Here is a 16,021-nt window from a genome sequence, read left to right as displayed (position 1 = left end):
CTACAGCCTTGATCCCCCAGGCTCAAGTGATTCTCCCATCTCTGCCTCTCAAATAGCTGGACCTACAAGCATGAACCACCCCACCTGGCTTATTTTTTGTTTATTTCTTTTATTTTTAGTAGAAATGAGGTCTCATTATGTTGCCCAGGATGGTCTTGAACTCTTGGGCTCAAGCCATCTGCCCAGCTTGGCCTCCCAAAGTGCTGTGATTACAGGTGTGAGCCACCATGCCTGTCCTAATTTTACAAACTCTTTATTGTCATATAAAGGCTGACAACTGAGCAAAATAAACTTATAGCAAGTCCTATCTTAGGATATCATTAATTCCTTAATGCCTCTAAGAAAATTATTCTTTCCCAGATAAAATATCTGATATTTCTTTCCCTGCCCCATTCAAAATAAAACAAACCATAGCCACAAAAATATGAAAGAGCTTTTTCAAAGGACTTAAATATAATACAAATAAAGACTTGCTTAAATATTGTTTAGTTTACTGGTTAAATATATTTTTAACAGCTCTTTAAAAGTTTCCTAGATCTCACAAAATAAAACTTAAGCCAAGTGTGTTTCCTCTTCAAAGGGCTCATGCCCATGGCAAAATTAGCTTTCAGCCATACTTTCTACAAATATCTATTTCAAATAATTCTTCCCACAGAAATGAGGCAATGGTCTAATAAAACATTCCTGCCACAGGGGAGAAAATTCTATAAGGAACAGCAAAACTAAAAATGTTAAATTAGGCTGGAGGTTTTTCACTGGAGATCAGCCACCTTCAGTTGTTCACTGATTGCCATGTCTGATGGTTTTTCATTCACATGTACAAATATACAAAGTTGCATTTGAGTTTTTTTAATTTTAGTGCAAAAGTACTTCAGGATTATACATGTTGTTTAGAAAGAGTAATACTGAAACAGGAATCAGGAAACTTGGATTCCAGCCCTACCTCTGCCATGAGTTAGATGAAAACTATGTGGGCGTTTTTTCATCTGTAAACTAAGCAGCCTAGACTCATGAAATAACCTAAGATCCCTTTCAGCACTTAGCATCGTGTTGCCCTTCAAAACTAACAAGTAAGCTAGCACCATCTAGTGGACTCCAAAAAAAAAAAAAAAAAATCACGGAATAGGTAATAGTGAAAAAGATTCTTATAAGCAAAATGTCTAGAGAGTTCTCTTACTTTATTTTTCCTCCCAATGATTCAAAGACAACATTTGAAAGCAAGAATTATTTCAGGCACTATAAGCCACTACATAGCAATCAAGCCTATGTGAAAATGTTGAATTATTTCCAAATCTTTCATATTTATGATACTAGTGGTCAATTTTCCAGAAAGCAATATTATCTAGAAAATAAAGTAGGAAAAAAACTCTTAGTATCTCTGCTATTTACAATGATAATTTTTAGGAATATATGATGTGAAATTTATAAATTGACAACTATATTGCTTCAATTAAAGAAATTTTTTTTTCAGATTAAAGTTTTCATAGAAACAGAAATATCATGAACAAGAATATTAAAATAATCACTTACTCTTACATGTTAACATTATATTTATAGTTTTTATTTTTATTCAATATTTAATAAAAGAAATAATTTACTCCAATTCCATATATAGAGAGAAAATGTATATCACTATGATGTTAAAGTCAAGAGAGTCATTTGTTATGGGTGGAAAAAGTCAAGATAATCATTTATTTTGTTTATTGCTACATCCTCAGAAATATTTCAGTGCTGGAAAAGCGCTTATACATATAGGTACTCAATAAATTTTTCATTTTGAAAAAATATCAAAATCATTACATTTGTTCAGCATAAAGAGTTTTAATGTAGTATAAAAATAGTAATAATCTTGATTATTAAATGTATATTTATTAAAGAAGTAGAAGAATAGAACAATAAGGTAATTTAAAACTTAGGCACTAGGGATAGACTACTGAGTTTCAAATCCTGTCTCTATCATTTACTAGCTGTGTAATTTTAGATAATTTACTTTACTTCTTTGTGTCTCAGTTTTCTTATCTGGTGGGGTCAGAATTTTTTTTTTTTTTTTTCCCAAGACAAGGTTTCCCTTTGTTGCCCAGCCTGGAGTGCAGTGGCATGATCACAGCTCACTGCAGCCTCAACCTCCCAGTCTCATGAGATCCTCCCAACTCAGCCTCCCGAGTAACTGGGAATGCAGGAGTGTGCCACCATGCTCAGTGGTACAGTGTGGATATTTGTCCCAGATCTCATGTTGAATTCTAATCCTCAAGGCTGGAGGTGGGGCCTGCTGGTAGGTGTGTGGATCATGGGGGAGGGTCCATCAGGGCTTGGTGCTGTCTTGGAGATAAGAGTTCTCACAAGATCTGGTCATTTAAAAGTATATGGCAACATCCCCACCACCACCACATTCTGTCTCCCTTGCTCCTGCTTTTGCCTTTCAACGTGCCTGCTCCAGCTTTGCCTTCTGCCATGATTGTAAGCTTCCTAAGTCCTCTCTAGAAGGCAAGCAGATGTCAGTACCATGCTTCCTGTAAAGCCTGCAGAACCATGAGTCAATTCAACCTCTTTTCTTTTATCTAGTATTGGGTATTTCTTTGTAGCAATGTATAAATGGCCTAATAACCCTGGCTAATAAAAAAAAAAATGTAGAGACAGGGCCCCACTATGTTGCCCAGTTTGGTCTTGAACTCCCGGCCTTAAGTGATCCTCCCCCCTTGGCCTCCGAAAGTGCTGAGATTATAAGCGTGAGCCACTGTGTCCAGCATAAAAAATTTAATAGTACCTAACTCATGCCAGTGATGTGAAAAGCAAATGAGTTAATTTGTATAAAGCACTTAAATACCTGTTGGTAAGAAAGCTATTATTATATAATACTAGATTGTATTTTTATGTAAATAAAATGTATAAAATAACTTTTCAAATATGGATTTATTCAAAATTAATTTAGCTTCAAAACTTTCTGCTAGAAAGTTAATGAAATTCAACATAAATTAAGATAAACAAAGACAACTAGATTTTAAATTATAAATACCCTATTTTTCATTTGCTTTGGCTATTATTTTAAAAACTAACTCAAAAATACTAACGCAAAGTACTAAAGGTTTTCCATGAACCATTTCATAAACTTTAATAATCATGTAGCAACATTCATTCAATATTTTTTTTTTTTTTGCCACATCTCATATAGAAAACACAGTTTTACCAATTTTGCCATAAATTTACTTATGGGAAATTTCAAACAAAGGACAACATGAAAGATTTTCTTATTTAAAATTGGTCATAAAATAGAGAGTAGAAGGATGTTACCAGAAGCTGGGAAAGGTAGTGAGGGGCTGGGAGGAAGTGGAGATGCTTGCTTAATGTATTAAAAACAGAAGAAAACAAAAAACAGAATGAATGAATAAGACCTATTATTTGATGGCACAACAGCATGATGATGGTTAATAATAACTTAATTGTACATTTTAATATAGCTAAAAGACCGTAATTTGATTGTTTGTAGAAACAAAGGATAAATGTTTGAGGAGATGGATACCCCATTTTCCATGATATGATTATTTCACATTGCATGCCTGTATCACGTATCCCATAAATATATACACCTACTATGTACCCACAAAAAAAAATAAAATAAAATAAAATTCATATGAATATTTCACAGCATATTTTTATTTTTACAACTGTATAGTTTAATTAGAATGGAAAACATTCATAACTAATTTCAAATAAATTGCCTTAAAAAGACTGAAGTATTCACTATTCTCATTCACTTAAATGCAAATAGTCTCAACCAAATAAATATGTACATTAATATTTTCTAATAAAGAGAATAGAGTTAACATTACATATTAACTACTGTGATAACTATAGCACAGTAAGAATTAGAAACAAATTAAACTTGAAACTATCAACGTGAAATATTGTGGTATTGCTTCCAATTTTATTCACCTCCTTAAGAAATATTATAGCATGGAATAATAACTCACTAACTTATAAACACAAATCTATCTTTGTGTCCCTTCATAAGAGTTCTTAGCATCAATATATCACTGAAAGACAAAATCTATGCTTTTCACTTAGCTCAACCAGAATCTCTAAGCAGTTCCTGAAGATGAAAAACAGACTCCAACTGCTCTTCAGAAAATCTACTTTCTCATGTATACTGTTCTCACACTCAATAAATACAGTGTTTTCATTGTACCCAACAGACACCAAAGAAGTCTTTTACCTTGTTTGCTCTGTATTGCATGCACAGAGATACCTCAGGTTCATCAATTAATACCATGGCAGTTTTCACATAAATCTTGCTGATATCCTATCGCAGAAAATCCATTACTTACAAAAAAAAATTCCATACAGCACTGCTGGCAATGAAAACGAAGTAAATGGGAATTGAAGCATTTCTTTTTTACAAACAGCCTTTTTTTTCTTTTTAAAGTTTGCTTCAGTGTATGCCAATATAGTAACATACATTATCAATGCACTTGCCTTCACTCCAACAACAACAAAATTATTTTAAACTAAAATTTTAAAGTAAAAATATTTGAGTCAAAACTGTCAACATTTCCATATGGGAGAAGTCATAATGATCCCAAAGCAGCAGCAAAAGAACGTGGGCAAATAAACACATTAAAGCATATTATATATTATATTTTCAAAAGTGTGCCTTGAAATGTTTGCAAAATAAAGCTTATTTTGTGAAAACAGCTATATTTTACCCATATTTTAAAAAATAAAGGAGATGATGGTGACTGCCTAGATCCAATGCTCCCAATACCTCCTCTAGAAATCCATAAAGAGTAACAAAATAAAAAATAAACACAACTTACAATTCCAGTGTAAGTGGGAGATAAGGAAATTACAATCCGAATTTTTTGTAAGTGAGGTAATAGGTATCTGGGACCAACATAATCCAGCTGGAATCCAGACTTGTGCGAGGGATAAGTAAGAAGTAGAGGTGCCCAAGTGATGGCAGACCCCTGTATTGTGAACAAGGTTTTCTTCCAGAAAGAAGGAATATCCTGAGTAGGATGACAGAATTAAGACCAAATATATAAGGTGAATTAATAAACGCAAGTGGTTATAGCTTATATGAGAAAAAAATTTAAACTTGGAGCAAAAAATAAAACCTAAATCTATACTGTATAAAAATAAATGTCTAAATTTGATTCAAAAGGTTAAAAATAAAAAAGACGGCCAGGTAGGCAAACACAGATAAAAATAAACCATATCAGACAAGGTAGAATTTAGTTTCAAAGGTATTAAAGAGAAAATGAAGGAAACATAATAGTCAAAGCTAAAATTTACAATAAGGATAATGCACTTATAAAATTGAACGGCAGCAACATTCACAAAACAGAAACCAAAGGATTTACCAAAAAAAAAAAGGCTGATTAATAATAAATCAATAGCAGGCAAATTCACAATAACTCAACTTCCTCAGTCCAAAGTAAATCAAGCAAACAGAACACCTTAAGAAAAATTATCAGTAAGGTAGATCTTATACTTATAAAACAAACTCTTTATCCCAATAATAATAATAAAAAAAACCCTATCTCCTTTTCAAGTACATCTAAAACATTCATGAAAATTGACCACATATTAGATTAGCAAGAGAGCCAAAATAAGTTCCAAAAAGAGAAATAGCACAAAAATTATTCTCCAGCTATAAAGCAATAAAACCAAAAAGAATCAACAACAAAAAAATGATCTTTCTATATGGAAATTTTAAATCTTAGATAAAAGATTTTTAAAAACTCTAAAATTATAAAAATGATGAAAATATCTACATGTCAGAAGTTACAGACTAAGCACTGCTCAGAGGGAAAACTATACATTTAAGTATTTATGTCAATATGATTAAAAAAAGATTTAAAAATAATTGAATTAAATATTTAACTCAAAATAGAAAAGAACAGCATAATAAACAGAAAAGAAAAAGCCAAGAAAATAGTATTATCATGCATTTGTGGTAAAAGTACTAAACGGCAATGATATGGTTTGGTTGTGTCCCCACCCAAATCTCACCTTGTATTGTAATAATCCCCACATGTCAAGGGCAGGCCAGGTGGAGATAACTGAATCATGGGGGAAGTTTCCTCCATACTGCTCTTGTGGTAGTGAATAAATCTCACAAGATCTGGTGGTTTTATAAATGGGAGTTCCCCTGCACAAGTCCTTTTGCCTGCCGCCATGTAAGATGTCCCTTTGCTCTTGTATTGTCTTCCTCCATGATTTTGAAGCCTCCCAGTCATGTGGAACTGTGAGTCCATTAAACCTCTTTCCTTTATAAATTACCCATTCTCGGGTATGTCTTTGTCAGCAGGATGAGAATAGGCACAATATATATAAAGGGAGTCTGACACTATCTTCCTAAATTATTGATATCTTTTGGCCCATTGATAAAAATGGCAGGAAATTAACCTGAAGATATATCTGATTAAATATGAAATTAAGTAGATGGAGGCCGGGCGCGGTGGCTCAAGCCTGTAATCCCAGCACTTTGGGAGGCCGAGGCGGGTGGATCACAAGGTCAGGAGATCGAGACCATCCTGACTAACATGGTGAAACCCCGCCTCTACTAAAAATACAAAAAAAAAACTAGCCGGGCGTGGTGGTGGGCGCCTGTATTCCCAGCTACTCGGAGGCTGAGGCAGGAGAATGGCGTGAACCTGGGAGGCGGAGCTTGCAGTGAGCCGAGATCATGCCACTGCACTCCAGCCTGGGTGACACAGCGCGAGACTCCGTGTCAAAAAAAAAAAAAAAAGAAAAAAAAGAAATTAAGTAGATGTTATATTCATTATGGTAATGTGGAAGATTGGAAACCATTCAATACCCATCAGCAAGGCAAAAATGGGAAAACTCTGGTCATTTCACACAATAGAAAATTAAGTAGCTATGGAAAAAGAATTATAAATTCCATAATAAGTTGTCAAAAGCAAGATAAAGAACAGTACTTAAAATATGCTACATTTTGTGAGAGGATTAGCATACACACATGTATTTCCTTAGATATGTACATATATATAGATGCACACATATATATGTTTTATATATTATATATGTACATTTTATACAAAAATTCCACATATAAAAGTAAACAGGAGAGAAGAGTGAAAAGGACAGGAACTAAAGCACAATATCTTCAGTATGCTTTTTTAATGTAGTTTTTATTTTGGAATCATGAATCTGTGTTACATATAAAAGTTAAACACAATCAAATGGGAAAAGTGAATTAATTTATCAAATTAGTAGAAAACTAAATTATCAAATTTATAACCTAATCCCAAAGATAAAATATTTCAAATGATTTTATAACATACCATTTTAATCATATCTGTTTGGGATAGTGCAAGGACAAAAAATGTAAAGAAATCTTAAAATTAGTAAGTTATATTGTCAATAGTAATATTGGCATTGTTGTTTTGAAGCTATTTTATGGATAAGATATGGCACGTGGTTATAATAACGTTGCCACAAACCATGGAATATAGTGAAAGAAAATATGAATACAGCTGTAAGTCTAAAGCATATTTGTTATCCTCAATTCAAGTTCACAAAACAATTAGAGTATCAAAATGAATAACAGAGCAACTGACTAAAATATTCTGAGCTATAAAAATGTATATTTTCATAAGTATATTGAGAGAGAGAGAGAAAGGTAGAACAAGTAGTAAAACAAACTAAATAAACAAACCAAAAACAAGTTGGCACCACTGAAAGTAACTAGGGTCACTAAGACTTTAAGAGTTTGTCAATACAATAGTAAGCATTTAGCCCTGACTTTATGCTACAAACCATTTCGGGATAACAAAATAGTTCTAACTGATTAAAGAATTCCAGCTTAAAAGCTGTGGAAGAAATGATCAAATAGAAAACTCACAAATCACATCCTCTGCTGCATTAATTGATCCAGGTCATATTAATCAATGGATGAACATTAGATGAAAGGTTGATGGCGAACTTTATAATGGAGTGTTTAGGTTATCATCAGCTATACCCAACACTCAAGTGTAGCATCACTAAAAGTAAACTGTCAAATACTGTATGACTGCTGATGTAATCAAATATAAAGCACAGAACACCACCTATGAAGAATTCCTGCCAAAGCAGCTTACTTTCGAATTTAATCAAATCTTTTTTAACTAACTTCAATTTATAGAAAATATAGGGTTTAATGAAACAATTTCAATAAAACTAGAAAAAGTAAATGGACAAAGCCTGAGGCAGGACATTCCGTAAGACAATTCACACAGGTTCTACAACAAATCAATGGAGGGGGGGAAAAAAAAGCCGTGAGGACTGCAGCAGATTTAAAGAGACTTCAAAGTCCTAGATAAATGTAATATATACTCATTATTGATATTATGATTCCAATAAACCCAGACACTTAGGAAATTAGAAAAATTTGATTATGTACTATCAGTTGATACAAGGGTTCATTATTAATCCCATTAGGTGTTATAATGCACTGGGGTTAAGTAAGAGAGGGCCATATTATTGAAAACTGTCTCCTGAAGCATGAAGGAATGGAATTACATGGTCTGGGGATCTGCTTTATGAAAGAAAAAACGAAATCAAAACCCAAAAAAGTAAAGATGAAGCAAATGTTTAATATAACTAACGGTTATATGGAATTTCCATGTATTATTCTACATTTATAAATGTTTGAAATTTTCCACAATAAAAAGAGAAGAAAAAACAAAATATACACAGAAAAGCAAAACTAATAGTAGAACCAAGACTAAACACAGAAATTAAGCTTACTACTGTTCCCTTATCTATGCCCATTCTACTCTGATATTTCAGTCTAGATTAGACTTTCTAATGATTATAGGATTGAAAAGGTGGACAGTATGGTATCCTCCGGGAGCCCAATATTTCAGCCATTTGTACCATATCAAAGTAAAGTTTTAATCCAGTTCCCAACTTTTTGGCAATCCTTGATTTTTCATTAACCATTATTAACCCTCTACCAAGGCCCTTGAGAATTTCATAATGAATAAAATAATAAAAAACAATAGAGGAATTCAAGCCAGGAGGTGAATAATACAATTTTTACTTCAGAATCATCATGCTGACAATAATGCAGAAGTAACTTGAGTTTCATTTCAGTGGGTAGAAGAGGGAAGTTGGGTAATAAGAGGTGAAGGCAAACACAAAACATTCTTTCTTTCCCAAAACTTGACAATAAAGGGGAAGAAGAGAGGGGAGGCAAAGACAGAACTCAATGTGAGGTAAGAGGAAATGTTTTTTTGTTTTGTTTTGTTTTGTTTTTTGTTTTTATTTTCATTTAGAGATGTGAGAGAAAGGGCACAGCAATAGAAACACTTTGACAGAAGGCTGATGAAAAATAATGGAGTAAGGTCCAGAAGGGCTGATGGGAATATTTATAGAAAATAGGACTAGTTGACTGTAGTGGTACATGTCTGTAGTCCCAGCTACTCAGGACACTGAGGTGGGCAAATCCGTTGAGCCCAGGAGTTCGAGACAAGCCTGGGCAACGTAGCAAGACCTTATCAAAAAAATAAAAATAGATAAATAAATAAAAAATAAAAGATAGGCCGGGCACAGTGGCTCAAGCCTGTAATCCCAGCACTTTGGGAGGCCGAGACGGGCGGATCACAAGGTCAGGAGATCGAGACTATCCTGGCTAATACGGTGAAACCCCGTCTCTACTAAAAAATACAAAAAAAACTAGCCGGGCGAGGTGGCGGGCGCCTGTAGTCCCAGCTACTCGGGAGGCTGAGGCAGGAGAATGGCGTAAACCCGGGAGGCAGAGCTTGCAGTGAGCTGAGATCCCACCACTGCACTCCAGCCTGGGCGACAGAGCGAGACTCCATCTCAAAAAAAAAAAAAGATAAACTTGGGTCCACAAAAAAATTGCTAAAACAAAAAAATAAAAGGACTGGTCTTTAAGTAAGAAAAGAGATTTTCATTGCTACCTATATAAATTATAAGACATAAGGAAGGAAGTCAATATAGTTACATAGATATGCAGATATAGCTCTGGAGGGACTGAGAAGTTCAGGGAGATTCGGCCTGATGAATCTTTCATGTAGATTTAGCAACTTTATCTGAAGAAGGAAAGACTAGTCCAAGTGATGTATGTAGCTAATGAGAGTGGTGATGAAAAAGGTTTACCAGCAAACAGTTACAACAATTGCTGAGGCATTTGGGAAGCATAGGATCCATAAAAATATCAAGGCACAATATCAAGGTGTTATATTCCCGTAGAGCTCAGATCACTATTGGATGTAGGAAAAGAAACAGAGAAGCATATATACTAACTTGGGGGGCTGCTAACAACTACAGAGTTGCCAGTGATGGGAGAGCATATTCCCTTTATAGACATTAAAAATAATTGAATTTTTCTAATCTAGATTTTAAAAGTATAACACAAATAAAATATGCACATTTGTGATGGCGGCCTACTCTTAAAAAGGAATAAATAAAACAAAATAGATTATGAGAAATAAATGTTTAAATATTACAATTTCATTGTGCTTACCAATTCGAGTAATTTTATTATGTGAAAGTTCAAGACATTGAATATTAGTGCAGCCATCCAAACCATGAAGAGAAGTCAGTTGATTTTTATTAAGAAGAACAACACAGAGATTTTCCAGATTTTCACAGTCAATAGCCTCAATACGGTTTTCCTGAAGCAAAGAACAAATGCAATTAGTTTTACTTCAATGGCTTATTAATGAAATATTTAAAGCTTTCAAAAAGAGGAAAGATGAGATAGGATCTCCAAATTAATATCTGAATCTTTAACTTCTAAGATAACCCTGAAAACTGTTATACTATTTGGATGAAAATATTAAGTAAACTAATAAATAATTAATTTTTAATGTATTAAATATTATTGTTTTAAAACACAGAGGATAACAAAGTATTTTAAACAATATAAATTTTAAAAAGTGAATATATTGTCATTCTTGTTTCTCCCATCTTGAATGGGAATGGCTACTGTTGTTAATCAAGCAGTGTCTCACCATTGTATGTGGGGTGGCAGTAGGTAATTTTTAATTTTATATTGCAGATATCTGAGTTGAGCTGGCTTCACCTCAGTGGATGCATCCAAGGAACTGGACCTGATGAGCCTCCTCTTCACCTGGATCTGATTTAGATGAGAAAAGCCTGTGCTTCAAGCTTGAGCCCGATGCCTTAAGTTAATGATACTTTGGTGTATTTGGGATATGAACGTATTTTGCATGTGGGAAAGATGTGAATCATTATAAGCCAGAGGATAGATTTTAATAGACTGTTACTTTGGTAGCTCCCAGTAAACATCAGAAACCAATATTTACATATGCATACAGTCCCCTTCCACATGACCTCAGGGCTTAGCCAATAAAACATTAGCCAACATGATGTAAGCAGATGTTTTATAAACACTTGCACACTGCAGCATGTCTTTTAGGTTCTTGAGATCCTGCTCTTGAGAAATACCCTACAAACTCCCAGGAAAGAAGCCCCAGATAACAGAGAGATTCCCATCTTCCAGGCAATTCTGCCAAGGCAGTAGACATATAAGGTAAGTGATTTAGGACATTCTAGCTCTAGCTTCCATCTCACTGCAGTTACATAAGAGACCCAGTAAATACAATAGAAATCAGAAAAAATGCCCAGCCAAGTTTAGTCACAATTAATGGCCCACGGAACCATGAACAAATAAGATGATTGTTGGTTTAAACTACTAAGTAATATAGTCATTTGTTGTGCAGCAAAAGTAATGAAAACCATAACCATATTAGCTACAAAAAGAGATAAGTCATTTTAGGTCATATCATCCAATAAACTTCCCTCTCTGCTTCTCAAAACTTTACCATACCACTTGATCTCTTCAGGCTGAGTTACAAGTTAGTTTAGTAATTGTTTCTTCAAAAGTGTCATTTCTGAAATGTAAACATAAATCCATTTTACATTTTATTATAAAATAAATAACAGTAGGACAAGAGCATACCTGTGCATCAATGTACTTAAGTTTTTTACAATTACTCAGGCTGTGCAAAGAAGTTAATCCACAGCGTTGAAGGGATAGAAACTGAAGATTTGTACACTCTGCCAGTGTAGAAAGAACACAGCCTGGCAAATCTTGAAATGTAACTGTTGTAACCTAGAGGAATCAAGAAAATTGGAGTGTACAGTGTTATTTAACAAAAATGAATATAAACAACATTAGCCTTACAAAACTGTTTAGAAAATTCATTTAAGAAAAGTAATACTGTATGTTGAAGCCTATGTTTACTAACAACTCAATTTGCTAAGCTATCTGGTCTCTTTTGTTCCCCACATACAAAGACAAAATATTGCAATCATCTATGACAAATTCAAGCCCAAAGGTAAGATACATAAATGCAACAACATAATCATGTATTAGCTCATTCTCTGTTTTTTCGCCAATTTTTGATTTTTAAAGTGGTATGGACTTCAAATTATACTATACAGCTACAGTAACCAAAACAGCATGGTACTGGCATAAAACAGACACATAGACAAATGAAACAGCACAGAGAACCCGAAAACAAATTTATACATCTACAGTGAGCTCATTTTCGACAAAGGTGCCAAGACCATACATTAGAGAAAGGACAGTCTATTCAATAAATGGTGCTGGAAAACACTGGATATCCATATGCAGAAAAATGAAACTAGACCCCCATCTCTTACCACACACAAAAATCAAGTCAAAATAGATTAAACATACTTAAATCTAAGACCCCAAACTATGACACTGATTTTATATATATATATATATATTTTTTTTTTTTTTTTAATTGGGGAAACTCTCCAGGACATAGGACTGGGCAAGTATTTCCTGAGTAATACCCTACAAGCACAGGCAACCAAAGCAAAAATGGACAAATGGAATTGCATCAAGTTACAAAGCTTCTGCACAGCAAAGGAAACAATCAATAAAGTGGAGAGACAGTCCACAGAAAGGAAATAACACTTGCAAACTATCCATCTAACAAGGGATTAGTAACCAGAATATATAAGAAGCTCAAACAACTCAATTGGAAAAGTCTCACAATCCAATTGAAAAATGGGCAAAAGATCTGAATAGATATTTCTCAAGAAAACATACAAATGGCAGTCATATGAAAACGTGCTCAACATCACTGATCCTCAGATAAATGTAAATCAAAACGACAATGAGGTATCAATTCACCCCAGTTAAAATGGCTCATGTGCAGAAGTCAGGCAAATGCTGGAGAGGATGTGGAGAAAAGGGAACCCTCCTACACTGTTGGTGGGAATGTGAATAAGTACAGCCACTGTGGAGAACAGTTTGGAGATTCCTCAAAAAACTGAGCTACCATATGTTCCAGCAATACCACTGCTAGATATATATCCGAAAGAAACGAAATCAGTACATTGAAGAGTCATCTGTATCCTCAAGTTTACGGCAGTACTCTGCACAATAGCCAAGATTTAGTAGCAACCTAAGTGTTCATCAACAGAGAAATGAATAAAGAAAAATAGTACATATACACCATGAGTACTATTCAGCCATCAAAAACAATGAGATCCTGTCATTTGCAACAACATAGATAAAACTGGAAGTCATAGGCCAGGCGTGATGGCTCACGCCTGTAATCCCAGCACTTTGGGAGGCCGAGGCGGGCGGATCACAAGGTCAGATGATCGAGACCACGGTGAAACCCCGTCTCTACTAAAAATACAAAAAAAATAGCCAGGCGCGGTGGCGGGCGCCTGTAGTCCCAGCCACTCAGGAGGCTGAGGCAGGAGAATGGCGTAAACCTGGGAGGCGGAGCTTGCAGTGAGCCGAGATCGCGCCACTGCACTCCAGCCTGGGCGACAGAGCGAGACTCCTGTCTCAAAAAAAAAAAAAAAAAAACTTCAGATAAATAAGACTTCTAGTTTCAAAATCGTTTTAGGAATTATTCACAATCTAAAGCAATTTTGAAACAAATTTATTTTTAATATTTTTTTCAGAAAGAAAATGTACTCATCAATTTGTATGGAAATAAATTCTATGTACTGCCTAGTTAATCTGTAACAAACGGATATAAATTCTGTAATTGGAAAACTGGCGCTACACTAAAAATGAAAACATTATTTAGAATTGAGCACTTAAAAATTGAAAATTCAACAACTACAACTGTATAGTAACAAATGCTACTCAACATTATAATTTATATTATTCAGCGTGATTTAGTAACATGTTGCTTGCGAACAAATATACAACCACAATTAAGTTCTAGTTATTTATGATTTGGCAATTTCTGTCCTTTAATCTTATTATCTATTCTGCTACAGTATCCCTGTTAGTGGTATTTATTTTTGAATATGAGGAGCTTCATATTTCCTCCTTTAATTGAAGCCCTTTTCATTGAATATTTTAAAAAATCTTTATAGTATAGCGATATATTCCCTACTCGACCACAGATTTTTTCCAAATATATGAGATCAAAATAAATTTTTGTATTAATTTTGTATTAATTTTTGTATTAATTAATTTTGTATTAATTATAGAGACAAGCGCCACATATATAAAACCACTTTATGCTTCAAAATTAAGGTCAATATAGAATTAGTAATCATATGTGTTCATTACTGTACGACAACTTGAAAAACAGCAATTGGAGCACAATGGGTTTTGGGTAAATGTTTCTGAAATAAATAAATGAATGAGCTTCCCTAGCCTGTGGCAAAACTCAACTGTATTTATAGCACTCACACTTCCTTTTTCTTATAATGAATTATGTAAAAACATTTGAAAAAGTTATACTTTCAGACTCTCATGACTTGAGAATGAACTATTCCACCTATAGAAGCTATGAAACACTCATTATATTTTAGTAACAGATTCCAAATCAATTTTCTACTTAATCATCTGTATTTTCCCAAATCTTTTATGGCCCATTGGACATAAAATTCCCTAACACAGCAATATACTTTTTAGAGATTTTATTCTCAATTATTCTTGAGTTCAACCTAAGAAGTGTCAGTCATCTATGGTAAATGTAATTACAAAAGTAATGCAAGCAACAAGTCTTTTTTTTTTTTTTTTTTAACTTTTTCAGAATATTTGTTCAGTGGTCCAAACTCAAATCTATTTGGCAGGGAAAAATAATATTGTTTTAAAAATCAGCTGCAAAGGGACTGAGTCCAACGTTTGACTAGTGGCTTGAATAGAACAGCTACAAAATAATTTCAGGTAACTCATGTATCATTCCAATAGCAGTTCATCACAATTTACTTTGTATAAGAGAAGTGAGACTTCTTGATCTAAAAGTTACTAAGCATCTAAAATATTATTATGCATGTATGATATAAAGCAATATTTAAAAATCCTTAAGCTCAATGCCCTTTTTTGTGGTAGTTATTACTTAACACAAGTTACCATTAGTAGCAAACTGTGAAAAATAAAAGAGAAAATAGTTAAAACATTTAAAAATTTAAAATAAAAATATATTCATTACCTATAATTATTGCTCTTTAGTCTTCCCTTCTGAGATATTACTGCATATAACCCAATGGTCTAGTATTTTCAACTTTAGAACTTTTTTGATGAAACAAGCTATTAAGCAGCCCTCAAAAACAATCCATTTGTCCTTCTCTTTGCTTGCTTGAGACCCACATTTAACAAGTGATATTAGAAGTCCTGGGCCATGTTCATTACATACAGCATTTTAAAACTCAACGATCCTGTATAATAGATATTGCTCTTCCAGTTTGTGAAAGACAAAACTGAGGCTCATACAGGTCAAGCACTTGCATAAGGTGACACAGCCAGTAAATGGCAGAAATAAAATTAGAAACAGTCTTAACATAGAACTTAGTAGTCTAATAAGCTACACTTCAATAATTTTACATTAATTTCCTCTTCAGTCAAGATACTTTATCTAAACTGTGAAACTGGTAATAATGAGGAGATAAGATTAACATTCAATTGCAGTTCTTTTTTTTTTATTATTATACTTTAGGTTACATGTATACATGAGATACATATGCAGAACGTGCAGTTTTGTTACACAGGTATACACGTGCCCTGTGCCATGGT

At 33.8% G+C, this 16,021-nt stretch overlaps 1 protein-coding gene across 2 annotated transcripts in view; it reads right to left on the bottom strand.

Moving 5' to 3' along the window:
- The window catches only part of LRRIQ1 (leucine rich repeats and IQ motif containing 1), a 209,838-nt gene that overhangs the window by 169,373 nt on the left and 24,444 nt on the right, over nt 1-16,021 (bottom strand). For both annotated transcript variants that reach the window (XM_025402587.1, XM_025402586.1), the window contains exons 9-11: nt 11,954-12,106; nt 10,493-10,643; nt 4,812-5,003 (exon numbers count right to left, since the gene is read on the bottom strand). In XM_025402587.1, coding sequence (XP_025258372.1) covers nt 4,812-5,003; nt 10,493-10,643; nt 11,954-12,106 — 496 coding nt within the window. The remainder of the gene's footprint in view (nt 1-4,811; nt 5,004-10,492; nt 10,644-11,953; nt 12,107-16,021) is intronic.

This window comes from Theropithecus gelada, chromosome 11 (genome assembly GCF_003255815.1).
Source record: "Theropithecus gelada isolate Dixy chromosome 11, Tgel_1.0, whole genome shotgun sequence".
Taxonomy (NCBI): Eukaryota; Metazoa; Chordata; class Mammalia; order Primates; family Cercopithecidae; genus Theropithecus; species Theropithecus gelada.
This window is presented reverse-complemented; position numbering and strand designations above follow the sequence as displayed.